Below are 17,738 nucleotides of genomic sequence, written 5' to 3'. Positions count from 1 at the left end.
ATTAAAGTCTTACAGAACTAATATACTCCAGAACAGAATTTGGAAAATACAAATGAAAAATAAGATTGGTTTTTAGTGGGCATATCATTTGCTCACTCTTAGAGTTGTTCTTAAAACAGACTCAACAGACATAACTGGAAAAATGTTTTAAAGTGCCAAATTAACTTTAAATGTTTACATAATTAAGGAACACAGTCTTTGATAAGAATTATAATTTCTATGCCTTAAAAATCTATATGAAATAAGAACATTCATTGGCAAAAAAAAAAAAATGTGCTAATAAAATATTATGGCATGACTCAGAAGAGCCAATGTTGAGAAAGTGAAATTAAAATGTACGTTATTTTTCTTAAGCATTTCTTCCTCATTTTCTTCCAAAATTTTTTCACTTAAAGATGGATTGGAACCTTTAAATTGCCTAGTTGCACTTCAAAGTTATCTAAACATTTGGTCCCCTCCTCCCCTGGGTCAGTGAATCATGTAATAATAAGTGAACAAAGAGACAGAAAATCGGTTAAAGTTTTTAAAGGGAGGGAAGGGATGGGAGACAAGGAAGAAATAGAAATGTTAAACTCCAGTGTGGAAGGAAGTAAATGCACATCCCATGCAACTAACCATCCTTCAGATCACCAGAAAGTCAGAGAGAGAATTATGACAAAATCATCAGTCAGTCTACAGACAGCCTAAACTCTCGGAGGCAGTATGACTTAGCAATAGCTAGAGGCAACAAATGGAACGAAATCAGTGAAGACAACAGTAATTAGTCATTTGTTCCAAAGGATTAGTTTCTAGATTATTAAGGCTCAGGTGTCTGTTGAAAATTAGTAACAGCTGTGCAGAAATTGTGCTCTACCTGCGAGGGGGAGAATGGTAGGCTTTTGACAGGGGAACGCTTGGGAGTTGAACTGCTGACGTCAGCAGGTATCAAGGAACTAGACTGTCCAGTGGCTACGGAGCTGGCCTGGCCCCGCTTTTTTCGAAGGATGACCCGTGGAATTGTGCTGGGCCTCGCAGGAGGGAAGGGCTTGGGCAGGTCAAGTGAACCCTCACTCAACTTGCGTCTGTTCGCCCTCGTGCTAGGCTCTCCTGCAGGTCTATTCACACTGCCCTCTCTCTGCTGAAGCTGGAGGGCTTTGCCTGCATCGTGTTGGCTAGGTGAAAAATCTGCTTCTTCAAACAATTCAAAACTGCTGAGATCACCCCACGATGAAGCATCCTGAAACAATGTGGGAGGCACAGAACTTTGAGACAGTGTGTGCATGGTGTGTGCCATCACCTGTAACACAGCACTGAGAAAGATGCTGAATGCAAAGAGAACACCTGGCCCCCTTGCTAGACTTCCTGTGAAACAGCCTGGAGATTGAAACAGTTGTTCTGGCACAGGGCATGGGGTGTCTCCCATGCTGCCTCGAGGCTGGCCCTCCCGGGCACTGCAGGAAGTTCCCAGTACTCTATCATTTGCATGCAGTTCAAAGCAAAAAGAACACCTCTTGGGTGGCACATCTTGGCAATGTTCATCCTCTGTCTGATGGGGATGCAATAAATGCTTTTTAATCAACTGGGAAACAAAGGAAATGAATTGTCAGCTTTTCTGATGCTGAATTCAAGTTTGTTTCACCGGAGATGGTTTGTGTCAGTGAACTAGTTGGGACCAGTAATCAATAATCAATGTTTGTAGAGAAAGCCATGTACCACCAATGAACTTATTACCACTTCAAATATATTGGAAGATTGCTTTAAGTTCTAAGTATTTCTTAACATAATTCTTAATGAGCTATCCAAAAGCAAAGCACAGTTCTGGGAAAACACAAAGGAATAAACAAAGTTAAAAAAAAAGTTTAAAATAATCCAAATATTCCTATAGCCCAAGCTCTACTTAAAGGTCATTGACTTTACTGTTTTTATAAATATGCATTTTGAAGGAAATGTGTGAAAAGCTACCTTTTATGTGGGTAGCCTAAGAAATCAGATATTGAAGATACACACGAAAAGTAAAGTCACACTTATACGTTTATATTACTATATGCTAATAACACAATATTCACTACAGAAAATGGCCACGATTTGAGAAGTGGGTTTCCTAATTCCTCTTCCCAAAACATTAACTTGCCTTAAAAATTCTACTTACAGAATCTATAAATTGAAGTGTTTCTGCAAATTCTAAGATGTTCTTAACATTGTCCAGGATGGTGCCTTGGTGGACGATCATGCACCTGGCAGGAGAGGCACTTTCTTCAGGTAGGGAGCCGGGATCTGCGGGCAGAGATGGAGTGGAGTGGTGCTCTTCCAAACAGGAAACAGGTGCACTGTCTCCATGAGGTCTGGTGTGGTCGGCAATGGTGGTGCTGTGCCACCCGGGGTAGCTGCATGTGTGGTTCTGTGTCTAAGGAGGGGGGTGGGGGAATAAAGAAAGAGCAGGGAGAAGAAAGGGAGAAGGAACTTAGCAATGAAGTTGCATAAGGTATCAGATGCTGTTAGAGGAAAGATAAAAGCCATTGCATCATCCAGAACTTGCGCCTATGAAACAGTTGTCAAGATGTTTCCTTTCATCAATGCAAGACCCCACTTTTCAGTAGTGGTATATAGCCTGTCATCTATGGATGACCTCCATTGTCATCATTTTGTTGAAATTGCAAACAGAGGAACTCTCTTACAAGGAACAACTCTCACATGGAATGTCTTAAAGATCTACTTGAACATAATTTCCAAAAGGACCATAAATGTTTGTTGTGAATTAAGTGGGCTATTATTCTCACCCTAACCTACACAAGGGCTGGAAGATTCAAAAGTTAGAGTTTCTTTTATCTGTGTATATTCTTGTGTCTTTTATTCCTTTTTAATGCTACAGATTGCACTGATGCAGTAAAGAGCTGCCAAATCAACGTGGTTACAAAAGCAGAAGAGCAAATTAACAGAAGTCTCCTTTCAGCATGACCACGCAACAGGAGAAATTGCAAAACACTAACTAAAGTTAAAAAGTGGTCGAACTATCAAAGGCACATAATCATTTTATTATTTAACCAAAAAGAAATCTACTCCTGAGGATACCTACTGGGTATTGTATCTTTTATTCTCTTTGTTGGTTAACTACATATGTTACAAAGTACAAGCCGCTTTCCCAGTTTGTCTTCCAGTCACTAGAAAAGATGTCAAAATTCAATAATGGTCCACACGGCTTTTGTGCATGCAAACAAAAGAGGGTCACTTATTTATGGAGAGATTTGATATATATATATATATTTTTTTACATGGATATACTGGGCATACATCAAATTATGTTTGAAATGATAAATATGAAAATCTAGCTTAAGTAATAGAAAAAAATTCAATGAATAGGCACCAGACACACAGCTTTGTAAAAAAAAAATTGCAAATTTTCAGTTTTTTCTCTGCTACTCACTAAATTGATTATAGTCCTCCTGAAGAAAAGAAAATTGAGGAAGAGACTCACAAATGTATATTGAGGTTCTACGGCAACACAAAAGGACGGCTTCCAAGTTAGTCAACACACATTGTGATACCGATTGCATTTTGTTACAAGCAACCTCTAGTGTTTAAACATTGTTAGTGGATATATGGAGTCTTGATTAGTGTGATAGTTAGAAGATAAAGGAAAAGATATAGAAGAACACTGGGGTCAAGCCATTATCCACCGCTTGGATCAAGCATGCAGTGACAGCTTACTGGAAGTGTCTGCTGTCCTTTGAGTTCATTCTCAGTTGACATTAGAAGCAACTCTAACTCCTTTATTCGCTTTTCTTTCTCAGGGTCTTCATCATTATAGTGTCTCTGAAATGAAAAGTTAAGCAAGAAAAAAACACAAAGGCCTGGTTGGTAGCTGTAAATACAATGGTCATGGCCTGTGGTTCACAAGGAACCACACAGAACCCAAAGAACCCTGGCATGGAACCAATGCCAACCGAATCTGGCCACTATAGAAATCTCTGTGAATGTTATCCCAGACATAAGGGAGGGATGTGAAACATGAGGCTCAAGGAGATGCTGACAGAGGGGTTGTTTCAACTTTCAACATCAGAGAACCAGAGATTCCCATGCTAATTCAATCCGGAAGTGTAGACTGCTGGCCAGAGCTCCGCCCATTTTTTCACTGTCCCCCATTTTTTTAACTTCAGTGGATCAGGTGGAAATAAGTGTTTGGATGAAAGAACCAGAGCTGTGCCTTGAGCAGCTAATGAGCTTCTTTATGAAATGATCTTACAGTGGGCTTACCTGAATAGCTGCAGCAGCTGGCTGAGGGACATTGACTATATTTACATGTAATGCTACAGGATATGGGACGTGACTGGAGACCTACATCAAAAATGCAAAACAAAGGCCGAGTCATTCATGGTTACACATGCTTCAGGGGACTTGCTGGCTTCCTCAAGTTTCACTCTAAGACTAAGAAAAAAAAGCACTTTTCTGATAAAATTCACAAAGCAAAATGAAATCCAATTCTAATTTGAAATTTTAGCCATACATTTAATAATATTAAAGCAACATAGTGAAAAAAATTTTTAATGCTATCAATTATGACAGTTTTCCTTAGAGAAAACTAGAAGCAAAAATATAATCTGAAATACATTCATGAGTGTATGAAAGAAGTTTTGATGCCAAAAACAGCTGGCACTAGCTGTTTATAAATAAAAATATTCTTCTGTGAATTATTATGAGTTTTTTAGTAAAGAGTACAGCAGCTCTTAGGATAGTTCATTCATCTGAGACTTTTCAGGAAAGTCTGCAGTCAAATTTACAGAATAGACAGAGAAAGTAAAAACTGCTCGGGAATACGTTTTGCATAGAATTTGCTTATGAGCTCTGAATTCTTGGATAAATTTCACCAATTATTATTGTTAATTTTAAGATTCAAGTCTTGCAATCTTGACTTTTTTCTCTTTATTATTTTCTTACCCATTATGAAAATTTCTTTCCATAAATATAAATATCAAGAAATGAAGAAAGAATCACACTGATTCAAAGGAGGATAAAAAACATCAGATGTCAGTCATGAAACTGCTCTTGATTCTCGGTAAGAAGGTAAACACTTACTGAATGAATGAATAAATTAAGACCTTTCAGCTAGATCACTACCAGAGCTGAACTTACAATCATCTGTTAAATTTCAGTGTCAAACTATTTCCCCTGTAAATGTAATATTACACTCACTTTTTCTTTTGGCAGAGAAAAGTACTAGGTACAACTGCACCTCCATGCCCTCATTCTTCTTCAGCAATACCTTGTTAAGTAAATTTACATTCAAAAGCTAACTTCAAATTAGATTTGGAGCAGCAAGTTAAAACCAAACAACCTGGATTCTAGTCTGGACAATCTCTATGAGCTGTGAAACCCTGGACAAATCACTTAACATCCTCATTTCTGGATTCATATTAGGGATAACAACACCTACCCTTCTCAGTTGATCATGATCATGTTTGTGAAAACTAAGTATTCACTAGAAATTATCATTATTACCTGGAACTAGTAATAAAATAACCATCTCTCTCATTAAACTGAATGCTCAGGAACAGCTTACGTTTTGTGCTTCAGAAATGTGGTAATAGGGATAGTCACTGTTAACTGAGGGTTGGCCAGTTGGAGGGAGTTGAGCTGAAGGTGGAGCATGCGTAAAGCCCATCAAATGGCTGTTCTTCTGAAAGCTTGTGGTCACTGGTGGCTGGCTGGCTTTAGAAGACTCCTGCAGATAACCTTCCTGCTCGACCTTACGACGCATTGTAGAATTCCAGTGGTTCTTGATAGCATTATCAGTTCTGCACAGAAATATATCACATATTCATTTTACAAACAACAATTTCAACTCAGATTACAGTTAATTGACAGAAAACTGTTTCTAACAGAGACCTTTCTTTTGGTCCAGTACTAGTGTTTTTTGCTTCTGTCTTCCCTACCTCCTTAAAAGCATGCTACCCCAATTAACTAATTAAAAATCCATAGATGTCTCTAAATTACATAATATGGAAATTATATAGTTTTATACAAATTTTGAAACCTCTTAGACATTTGTTTCCTTGTTAAGTGTATTTTCAATACAATACCCTTCATGTTTATTCTGACTGTGGTATAAGACTCTAATACAACTTAAAGTCCTGGTTGTTCTAGAAAATTACTCTTTTGAGTTGTGGACCTACATACACATCACAATAGGCACTCATTAAAGTTGGGTGAGCAATAATGATGTTGCTGCTGCCTCAATGTCCACTCTTTATCTAGAACAGTACTAGTTAGAGATTTTGAGTAAAAAATCCTTCCACATTTCAGAAGCCACCTGAAATTATTCCAAAGCGGGCAGAGATGAAAATGTAAAATGGCATCCAGAAAGGAAAGAGGCTAACTCCCAATATATTTTTAAACTGCAAAGCATTTTTACTAAAGTTTTTCAATTCTCAGGAAAACAGTTTCTCAATTCAAAAAAAAAAAAGAACAAAACCGTTTTAAGCCTCTCTTTTACTATTTCTGTGGGGGTGGGGGAATGCATGCTAAAGAAAGAGGAAGTTCAATCGCCCCTTAAAACTTTAAAAGAATCAACAACATATCCTCTCAGACCATATGGGAGAAAAGGCCTCCCTTTATCAACCTCTTGAATTCTCTGAGCTTATACTGGACCAGGAGAGAGGAAATGCTTCAGAACATCACAAGAGAAGACTGAATAGACCATCAGAGGCCTTCTTTGAAACGACCCTTTCTCCACTTTGGGTCATGAAGCTGAAGAATAAAAGAATTTTTATTTAATTTAAATAAAAATTATTTAAAATATTTCCTATCTTACAATATTTTTATGAAGATTTATAATAAATAGTATCTCCCCAATTAAACATCTGTTATAAACTGTTTAAATGGGGAAAGTGGGACAAAAATGAGCTTCCAAAGATATCCCTCAAAATGAGGTCATTTTCATGTCTTGTTCATGAAAAAGAAAGCATAACAACATTATTTCAAAACCTGAAAGCAGTATGATAATTCTAGAGATACAGCCTTTCTTTATTCAAAAGAAAAAAATTAAGCCAAGTGGTATAATGAAATGAACATAGTATCAGGAAAATGGTACCTGAACTCCTTCTGGTCACAACTAGCTGTATGAACTCAGACCAAACTATTAACCCTTGGTTTCCTTCTACGTGTTTAGAGTTTTGAAGTTTACAGAGTGCTCTGATATATTTTATTTGGTACTAACACTGGCCCTGAAAAGTAGGTTATAATCCATTTTGGAAATGGGGCAATTGAAGCTGAGGAAAGTTGGCTCAAGGTCACCATCGGGTGGATTCTGGAAGTCCTGAACCAGATAACCTCTAAAGTCTCTTCCAGTTTTAAAAGCTATGGATCTGGTTTATCTAATGAAACATACACCATCAATAAAACGTAATTCACTCACCATACATTTTAAAACAGAATGTTCCATACCCGTTCCCTCATTCTTCCCAATCAATATATTTTTTGACATATTATTACCGTCCAGGCAGTAGCTTTGCGATTTCTGCCCATCTGTTCCCCAGTCTCTTGTGTGCCTGGTAAATAATTCTGTCTTCCTCTTCTGTCCAGGAGGTTTTCTTAACTTCTGGATTCAAGTGGTTATGCCACCTCTCCCTACATTGTTTTCCAATTCTCCCCTTTAAGTGCTTGGCAATAACAGACCAACGTTTCGGACCGTATTTCTGTACAAGCTCTATCACCTTCAGATAAACACACAAAAATAACCTATGTTTTAATGTTATGTAATGAGTCAGCGTAATCATTCTTCATGTTATCTTTAGAAAATTTCTAAAAATCTTCTTTCATTCATGGGAAATATGGGAATGGAGACCTCAACTTCCTGTTTGCACACTTTACCTGTTTCTTCAAGCTGGGAAACATTCAACAATGTTGGGGGCTATTCGTAATTGTGAGTCACACACCAACGAATAAAGAACTTACTCTCTGATCTTCCTCTTTGGTCCAAGGACCCTTGATGAGCTCAGGGTTTAGTACTTTCTGCCATCGGTGCTGGCACTGCACATCTGTTCGATTCTAGGCAAATAAGATGAAGCATGCACTGTCACATAAGACATGATGTGAAGCACATGAATACTGTTGTCATATAAATCACACAGGGGCAATATACCATGACAACATTCACGAACATTTTAGGGCATGTTTGGAAAGCCCATTACTTATAGCTAAAGAACATACAAAAGAATACATCAAAGTTGTATCTAAAATTAGAAGTTCTCCATCCTGAGGGAAATGGTTCTGCTATGTGATCTAAAGGATCGTCATACAGCATACTTGGCTGTCAATTTAACTTAACCTTAATCTCAGTGTGTTGCTTTGGAAGTACCCACATGAATTAAGACTTCCTAGAGATTTTATATTGATGTTGGACCTTTATGTTGATGTTGGACCACTCTAAATGACATAAGTTTGATTCTCATTCAGGCTAAGAGATGTGCTTCAATTTAGGACCAAAGTGTTAATACTGCAGAAAAAACAAAGATGAAAAAAAAAAAAAGGGCCCTAATTTATAAGAGCTTATAATCATGTAAGTAGTAAAAGACGAACATATAGTTAACTAAGAAGGTGAAATTTGATTCACAGGCAAGAAGAGACCACAGCAAAATGATAGTGGGGTGGAAAAAAGGAGTGTCTCCTCCTGAGAAGCAGAAATTATGTTTCCTTAGAAATAGTCTGGAAAAGGTCTTGGCATAGACTGTGAAGGATGGATGGAACATTTTAAGAGGTGGCATCACCAGGGACACAAGTTCTCAGAAGGGAAAGCAGAAATGAATTCAACCAAACCTGCTTACAGAGAGGAAGTAGGAAACAGAACTATGGCTATTAAGTTGAGGCATATGGAAGAGCCTCCGTGTGTCAGGTCTAGGCAGTTTACTTAATGTGTGAGACTTGAAGTCACTGTTGCTCGTTTTGGAAAGCAAGGTAAAGCTGCATTTTATGAAGCCCCATCTACCAATGGTGTCTGGGACATGTGAGAAAGTGAAAAGCTACAAGCAGGCAATGCAGTTGTCCAGAGAAGAAGGAAAGGGGCCGAACATGTAAAACAGTGAGGAGAATGAACAAAGGCTTCCCAGATTCCTTAATCCTGGCTTTGTGTAGCGGACAGGGTGCGGGGGCTGGGTAAGTCTAAAGGAGCTCCAAAATTTTAAATCAGGATACCAAAATTATGGCTATTGAAAAGATATGAAATTGAAGAAAAGCAGACTTGGGGGAAATATGAGTTTAGTCATCTACCATACAACAAATTATCAAATTGCTAAGTTATATTATCCTAAAAATGAAAAGATAAAGTAAGAAGGAAGCATTTAAGATATGCTATAAAAAATCCATTAATAATGTCTTTAGAAATTTAATTATACGCATTACAATAGAAATATAAGTTATGGATAGGCATTTCTCCCTTACTTCTTACACATAAGCACATGTGTAATGTTTTAATATCATCTCCTAGGATATCTTATTTAAATCTTTGGGAGAAGATTTCCTTTTACAGAAAGAAAAAATTACTAACTTACCGGGAGATAATTAGCGATAACTTTCCAGTCATCTGTTCCATTCTGTTCCACCAGCTTCTTTAGTTTTTCATCCTAAGATATTTAAAGGTAATCCTAGGATATTAGTCATTTACTGTAAACTCAGACCAGAATTTGAATCTTGACTCAACTACTGATGAGTTATATAATCTTGGGTACATCATTTAGCTTTTCTGGGCCTTAATATTTGTCATCTGTACAATGGGAATCATAGTGTCTGTCAACAAGATTATTTGAGAATTATATGAGTTAATTATGCAAAACATTTAGCATAATGTCTGATACATTTAATGTTTAACACTTGGTGACTTTTAAAACTTCTACTTCATGGGAAAAATATGAACTCCACTGTTTGATTTAATAGACATTGAACTATGGCATTAGATAGGATCTCAATAAGAAACAGTTCAAGTTCTAGTCTAATATTTACTAAGTTCAATATCTTCATTTAAAAAAGTGGAGGATCACTTTTCTTAATTAAACTTGAAGGTATGATATAAGAAAATCATTTAGTTTTTGTATCAATATATTCACAATTTAAATGAGACCAAATTTATTAGAACACAGAAGACACTAAACATCAGGGTGGAATCTTTCAGTTCACAAGTGTTTTTCTAAACATATTCAAGCAAAAGAGAATCCTCATGTTGCTGCCAAGGTAACTTTCACACATGATGTGACCCCCATGGTATAACACAGACACAGGAATTAGGAAACCAGGGTTACCATCAGAACTTCTGAATCTCTAAGAATAATCCATGTGCACAAGTTCCACAGGTAAAATATACATTTCCCATGGACCTCATTGGAAATCCGGCCTGCCTGTCACTGAGAGGTCTGGTTTAAGTAAAGGAGGGCAGAATGAAACTGAAGAAGAGTCAATATAATTTATTCTAACATGAAATCCTCTACAATCAGTTGCAAATTTTGAGGACTTCAAAGAAAAAAGCAACTTTTCTTTTACATTAATAATTTTGCCCCCTAAGCATTTTCCCATTCCTACAAAGATCCAGCTTTTGATAAGCTCGCAGAAAAAGAGAGGTGAAAAGCAGACACATCTCCATCCATTTCTGAATGCTCTCAGAACAGACTGAGTGACTAACACTTTCAGAACAGACACCCAGGTATATTTCTCTGGGTAACATTATATGCCAAGAATGTTAAATGAACCTGTTACAACAAGTTCTATGGGTGTTGCTTTATTCTTTTGTTTTGTTTTTGGAAATAGCAATTTATTCATTGGTTCAGGGAACATTTATTAATATTCCACTTTGTGGCAATCAATTCTGGGTTCAGGAACACATAAATGAACAGATATTTAGCCCTGCCCTCAGCAGACTCACAGTCTGCAGGGAGAGGCATATATGTTACAGCAACAATAAATACGAATGTGCACCCAGTGGTTGGAGGATACCTCCAACGTGTCTAGGGAAACCAGGGACGGTGTCACAGAAGAAGCAACGTCTCACAAGTGACGAAGAAGTAGTTGTGGAGTAAAATGACAAGAACAGAATAGGCAGAGGGAAAAACAGATAAAGTGAGAAGACAAGAACATTCGAACAACTGCAAAAAGTTTGAAAAAGGATGGTACAGTGTTCATGTAGCAGGGTGGTAAGGGGTAAGCACACTAAACAGGCAGGCTAGGGTAAGAAACCAGAGAGCCTGCTAATAAGTTTGAACACCTGTAGTTTAGCTGAAATTTTGTTTTTCACAAATGGAAGCACTCCATGTTTTTCCCCCATGTTTTGATTACATAATTAGTTACCTCTTCCCTCGTCCACCTAGTTTTCCCCAAGTGACGCTTTCCGGACTTGGGAAGCAATCCATCATAATCGTGGTCACACATCTCAATGTCTTCATCATCCTCATCACTACTGTAGATGCTGCAGAAATAAAAAGTGGGCAGATGTCTACTGAAACAAGAGGATCCAAACGACACCAAGCAAAACTTATACCAAAACCTACACCAAAACTCCTCAACAATCTTTTCCAGGGTTACAAAGATAAACCTTTGAAAAGTTGCACGACAAGAGTGTTTTTGGCACTTTGTTGCTCTGGGATTGTAAACGAGTTTTGCTGTTATTGGTATCCACAGATACAGCAAAGGACCTGGCACTTTCTATCGCGCTGCATGTTTAAACCTGCTGTTAATGTTAGACCAGTGACAAATTACACAATTGGCAACCTTCCAACCAATGAAGGTTTAGATTTAAAACTTAATGTTAAAGACAATAAAAAGAATGAGAGCCCACATCCTTTATATAAGTACACTCAAAATCTTTGGCATACGTCACATCGTTTAAATAATATTTCCCAAATACAATAAACAACTCAATTGTGTTATCTTAATGGGACTGGTGTTTTATTAGGAGGAAAAAATTCAAGAAGTAATACACCCAACAATACAATTATAGTCATCTCTTAAAGATTAGAAGATTAAGAGAATCTAAGAGGAAAGGACTTAAAAACCTGAGAAAGGATAAGTGATCAAGTGATCAAACTGCATTGCAAATAACATTTATATCAGTTAGACTCCAGACCAGGTTGATCCAACCTGTGGCCATGTTTACAATCCTGTTTCCAGAGTAACCAAGTGAATAATTTAGGGCACATGATAGTCAGAATCTTACTTACTCATGTTTTTTTCTACCTCAGACTGAATGGTATTTGAAAGATCTTAAAATGCACCTAATTCAAAACTGAGGGATTTCCCCAGATGAGTTTAAAAGGAACTCATTACTGTTTTCAAAAGAACTTTTTCTTTTACTTACTTGACCAAAACTATAAATTTTGATGTCTTCTGAACTAACTCTATACTCAATATTTATTAATCATATAATGATGAATGTATCCCTAAAATAGATATGAGTCATTTTACAGCCAGTTTACTTTTAGTTATTATTTTACTTATAAAACTTAAGTTACAAGGAAAAATTATACTATCTTTAAAGAGTTACTAAAAATTTATCATTGCAATATTGAGAATTCCATCAAATTAAGATCAAAATAATTATATAAAGCAATATCATAATGCAAATCATTATTCTAAAAAATATAACGTACATTCTTATCTGGTCTTCCAGAAGCAAGTTACAAGTATGTATTACCCATCCCTTACAAACCAGAAAATTATTTCCCCCAAATCCTGAATTTGAGGTTCTTATAATTTAAAACTATTATTTTGGAAAACAACGTGAAGGTCCAGGATTCATGGTGACAAGCAGGATGTGATCCAAATTGAAAATGCCATCACACACACAAAAAAAGACCACTGAACTATATAATCAATAACCATCTTTCATTTAGGGCTATCCTTTTAAAGAAGAGCCTGATCCCGTTTCACACTATCAACAAAGGGCTCTAAACAATTTCTGATTAATAATTATAGTAGCTTTCCTTTAATAAAAAACACAAGCATCATAAGGTAGAAAAAATGTTATTATAATCCCAGGAATTTTGAAAGGTTCATAGAGAACTCCTTGAAAAGCCCCCCAGATGAAGTGGCACCCTTGTGAAATATCCGGGATACTAAGAAAGCCTGAGTCATCTGCAAGTGGAGTCATAGATTCAGCTGAATTTAACCTTGGGAGTCTCGCTGGATCTGGAGATCAGGTTTTCAGAACTGAGAACTACAAGTTCCAAACCAGTAATCCGACACCACTGTCTTGGCAACAGCTGAACACTCAGGAATAAGCAACAAATTCGGCCGCCCATAGGGGGCAGCCTACATCAGGTGAGAGAGCATAGACACTAAGGACTAGGCTTCTGGAGGTAAAGGTGCCAGTCCTAGTTCTGCCTCAACCTAGCTGCGTGACTTGGACAAATCACTTCCTCTCTCTCACGACCTCAGTTCCTCGCCTATACAGAAGGGCTTGGATTCTACTTCTACGGTACTTTCCATGCGAATAAAGGATAATTCCAGATCTTTCGTTGAGTCTAAAAATTAAGCAGAAACGTGCAAAATCAGAGATGTGCACAAGCAAAGTCTTGGGGGAAACCTGGTGTGTGACTTCCGCAGGTCCTGAAGAGGCCATTGAAGAGGCAAGCAGGGCTACTAGCCCAGGGCTGGTCACACTATCAGCTCCAGGGTCCATTAGCACGCGAGGCACGGGTCTTGCCTTTGAGCTTTGCATGCGATTTCCTCGCTCTGAACGGACCCGGTCGTCTAAGTAGGATGATTAATTTCTACTAAGGACCTGAAATAACTTTTCCTTTATCTGCTCTGACAAGATCTCAGACCCAACAGTCAGAAGACTTTCAAAGGCTGATTTCAAGCTTGATGCACCCGGCTCCCCACCTGCTAGACCTGGTGTGGTTACAAGAGTACGACTATGAATGTTACATTCTGTCAAGGAAACAAACCGTGCAAAGAAACGAAAAAGAAAAGAAGTGTTGGGGGTTGGGAAAAAGGGAGGGGAGCGGGAGGAAGTGCCTTGTGGCCGCTACTGTGATTCTAGAAAAAGGGTTCAGACTCATTTCGCTGACCTGGTTAATAATCCCTGCCGAGTCGACGCTCGCCTTGCAAGAAACGGCTTCGAGCCCACAGCCGGGTTTCTCTTCCCCCTGAGGCAGGTTCAAGGCTCCCGCCCGTCCTGGCCACCTCCCCTCGCCGCTACCTGGGAGCCGCCGGGAACCTGCGCGGCCCCGCCCCGCTGGGACGGTCAAGATCTCGGCGCGCGGAACCTGCCCCGCGCCTCCTCCCAGCACCGCGTCCCAGCTCCCTCCTTCTCCTCCTCCTCTTCCTTCTAGTTTCTGCTCCCGAAAAAAAAAAAAAAAAAAGATGACCCTGGCTGCTATACAGTTAAGTCCCAAAGGCGAAGGTGAAACCACTCAAGAGGCAACACCCTCGCCCCGCGCGCCCGGACCCGGGAGAGGCAGAGGAAACCAGCGGCACCCCCAAGTCGTCTCCCTTTTTCTCTCCACCACCTGGCCTTGCCTGGGCGCCGCTCCCCGGCCCGGCCAGGCCCGGCCGAGGGTGCTGCTGCAGGGCCCACACCCACGCTCTTTGCAACTTCCTAGCTCTGCGAGAGGATAGGCGACCTCCGATGCAAAAACGAATAAGTAAAAGAAAATCAAACAACCCGAGGAAAAAAAGCGTGGGTTTGCTTTGCCTCCAGGGACTTTTTTTCACCAGCACGTCTCGGCCAAGGTCTGTCCCCGCGTCCCCTTCTCCGTCCGGGGCGACCGAAGGCTGCGCGAGCAGGGCGCCGGGAGGAGCGCCGACCTTGGCCGCGTCCACGTGCGCGCCGCGCCGGGGCCTCCTGCACACGGGAAGCGCCCGCGGGGATTGCGTCCCTGTTGCGCGGCAGCTGCGTTGGGTGCTGCCCGCCTCCGTCCCCTTCCGTTGAGCTGCAACCGTGGCGGCGGCCGAGCGAGCCCCCGCACCCGGCCACTGGCAGGGAGCGCCGCCGCGTCCAGTCCGGGAAGTCCACAGACTGGTCGAAGCAGGAGCTCCAGCAAGTGACAGTTCGGACCAGTCTCTCCCCTCTCCTCTCCCTGTTTCCCTCCGATCCGCCAAAATGTAACAGCACTTCACTCCCGACACCAGGCGAGCCTCCCCAAGTGCACTTGACATGTGCGGCGCGGGCGCGTGGGGGTGGATGTACAATGTTTGCTCTAGAAATAAAAGCCTCCCAGAGAATATGGATTCGAACCTTCAAAACCAGAGCTTAAAACCATCTGCAAAGGTAGAGATCCTTTCCTCCCCTACAAGCTTCTTTCCAGCAGCCTGTCAGCTGACACTCTTCTTCGCCTCCATAAAGAATGAATGAAATTTAAATGAACTACCTGCAGCTACTAAACAATTCGGCATTTCCCCTATATCAGCCACACACCCTGCACTTCCAAGTCCAAACATATCGCAATGCATCCAGCAATTACGCCGCAACTCGCTCGCCGACACCCGCGGCATCAAGCCAGGAACGTAGTGGGCTCCCCGGGGCTGGTGGGCACCGCTCTGCCCCCGACTGGAGCGTGCTGCTATTTTCCCCCCTAGAGAGAAGGTACCCTGTGCAACTTGTAAAATGAGCCGCAGGGCGTGCTTTCCAACGTCCTAATGGATTTCCAGCACCGACTCTTCCATTCATCCGTCCCTCGAGTGGCTTCTGCTTGCCGAGGCAGCGGCTCCGGGTCCTCGCAGTATGACAGCCCCGCAGAAGATCCGGGAACGAATTCCCACCTGCTCCCCAAGCTCCTGGAGCCCAGCGCGCCCCTGCCCACGGCCGCCCACCGGGGATCTTCGTTACCTGTGCCGGGGTCTCCGGGCCATGGCGCGGCGGGCGCCGGGCTCCGCTGGGAGCCGCGGGAACCGCACGGGGCTGCGCCTCCCGCTGCCCGCCTGCGTCCCTCCCCGGCTGCGCAGTGGCGCTCAGCACCGCCGGGGCGAAGTTTCTCAGGAGAAAGAGGAGGAGGAGGAGGAGGAGGTCGCGGAGGAGGAGGAGAAGGAGGAGGAGGAAACAGGTTGATATTAAAGTGTAAACTCTGTAAACAGAGATGCCATCAAACAAAGAGCTTTGGACACTCCCCCTCCCGCCAAATCTGGCGCCCCTGCAGTGCGCACGCGCCCTGTCCGCCGCCTCCGCGGTCGCCTTGGCTGCCGCCCTCCGGGCTGCCTGGCCCGCGGGGCCGCGGCTCCCCTCCGACTCTCGCGCCGCGGTGCGGCTCCTGGCGCGCTGCGAGGCCGGGGCGGCGCGCGGGCGGAGAGCCCGAGGCCAGGGAGGGGCGACCGGGGCCCGCGGCGGCGCCTTTTCCTGAGCAAACCCCGCTCCCTGGTACCGGCTGCGCGGTCTCGCGCCGCGTCCCACTGATGCCGCCTCCCCTTCTTGGTGGCCGCACTATAGTCGCCCCACTCTGCTTGCCCCAGGGCCCCAGAACTGAGCTCTCCAGGCTCTGCCTCATTGTCGCGGGGGCGGCAAGGAACTGGGGCTTGGGGGGAGGGAAACTCCCGCATTCGAGATTGGATTTAGACAGGGTGTAAAACTCAGCTCCTTGGAGATGGGGGAGCGTTGCGTTGGGGGGTCGGTAGTAGGGGATGGGAGCATACGTTGGCATAGAATATTTGGCTAGCTGTTTTGAGTTTGTTGTTGTTCTGCTCTGTTTTTAAAGAACATCTCTAATTTAACTTGATAACAAGAGACACTTGAATACGAGTGGGGTTGGAGCTATCACCGCTCACACATGGGGCACCCCAGCGGAGTTTTCACTCTCCACCCAGATCCTGGAGCCGACACGCCACCTTCGCATTGTCACATGCCTTCAGTCTCACCCGGGCACACGCCCGGCCCCACCCACCCTGCCCGGGCCAGGCGGTGCCCACCACACACCTCTGTCCATGCAGAATGCCGCGCGCGCCCTGGACTACACACCTGCAAAATCCACAGGGTTCCAAACAGCCCAGCAGCCCCCAGCAGAACTCAGGAAGCCCCACGTGTGCTTGCATGGTTTTTAAAGTTCAACAGTTTGTGATACAGAGATTGGCACCCACGTTTAGGGTAGTTTAGGACTCTTGTTTTACCAGATAAAAATCACGAAAAGACTAGTGTTCACTTAACTAGAGGCTCCCAAACAATTAAAAGGAGAAGATAAATGCTGAATTTATAAGGATCGATGATTGGGGGATTTTAGGGGAGTTTTAGTTTTACTTCCGTTTATACACTTGTACCATTGGGGACTTTTTTTTTTTCTCATTCTCTATACACACTAATTTATTTTTCCTTTAATCTTATAGGAGTTTGAGACTTCTGCTGACTGGGTTTTGTGGGTGTCCCATGTGCCCTGGCAGTTCACACTTAGCTCAGAAAGCATTTTTTTTTCACTAAAAAAGCATTTTCTTACTGATATGAGTCATAATTTTATTAAATGGTGAGCATGCTTTGTTTCAAGACTTTATCTGGTGATTTACACATTGTTTCTTAACATTGTAATATAGTTTAAAACCTTATCAAAAAGTCTTAGTTTCTAGTTAGATTTTAGCATTCCTTTCTCCATAAAGAAAAAAAACACACTGAAACAACATTATTGTGAGATATTTCAGGTCACAATCTTGAAAGACAAGTTAATATATTTTTGAAGACAATATTCATTTCTAGATTCTATAATAAAATTTCTTTCTCCATATCAAAAATAAACAAAATCTAGAACAAACATCTAGATACCACCCTTATAGTAATTGCATCTGTCTTTGGGATTACTTTATGAATTTAA

General features: G+C 41.6%; 1 protein-coding gene across 6 annotated transcripts in view; it reads right to left on the bottom strand.

Moving 5' to 3' along the window:
• MYB (MYB proto-oncogene, transcription factor) overlaps nucleotides 1-15,804 on the bottom strand; it is a 33,743-nt gene extending 17,939 nt beyond the window's left edge. For 2 of the 6 annotated variants that reach the window (XM_068985068.1, XM_068985070.1), the window contains exons 1-9: nucleotides 15,782-15,804; nucleotides 11,302-11,419; nucleotides 9,519-9,590; nucleotides 7,927-8,019; nucleotides 7,465-7,685; nucleotides 5,534-5,768; nucleotides 4,231-4,311; nucleotides 3,685-3,789; nucleotides 2,129-2,383 (exon numbers count right to left, since the gene is read on the bottom strand). In XM_068985068.1, the coding sequence (XP_068841169.1) occupies nucleotides 2,129-2,383; nucleotides 3,685-3,789; nucleotides 4,231-4,311; nucleotides 5,534-5,768; nucleotides 7,465-7,685; nucleotides 7,927-8,019; nucleotides 9,519-9,590; nucleotides 11,302-11,419; nucleotides 15,782-15,804 (1,203 nt within the window). Of the gene's footprint in view, nucleotides 1-853; nucleotides 1,217-2,128; nucleotides 2,384-3,684; nucleotides 3,790-4,230; nucleotides 4,312-5,533; nucleotides 5,769-7,464; nucleotides 7,686-7,926; nucleotides 8,020-9,518; nucleotides 9,591-11,301; nucleotides 11,420-15,781 lie in introns of all 6 variants that reach the window. The other 4 variants (XM_068985066.1, XM_068985067.1, XM_068985071.1 and 1 more) reach the window with 4 other exon arrangements.
• Between the last annotated feature and the right edge of the window lie 1,934 nt (nucleotides 15,805-17,738).

Source organism: Capricornis sumatraensis, chromosome 13 (genome assembly GCF_032405125.1).
Source record: "Capricornis sumatraensis isolate serow.1 chromosome 13, serow.2, whole genome shotgun sequence".
NCBI classification, from domain to species: domain Eukaryota; kingdom Metazoa; phylum Chordata; class Mammalia; order Artiodactyla; family Bovidae; genus Capricornis; species Capricornis sumatraensis.
This window is presented reverse-complemented; position numbering and strand designations above follow the sequence as displayed.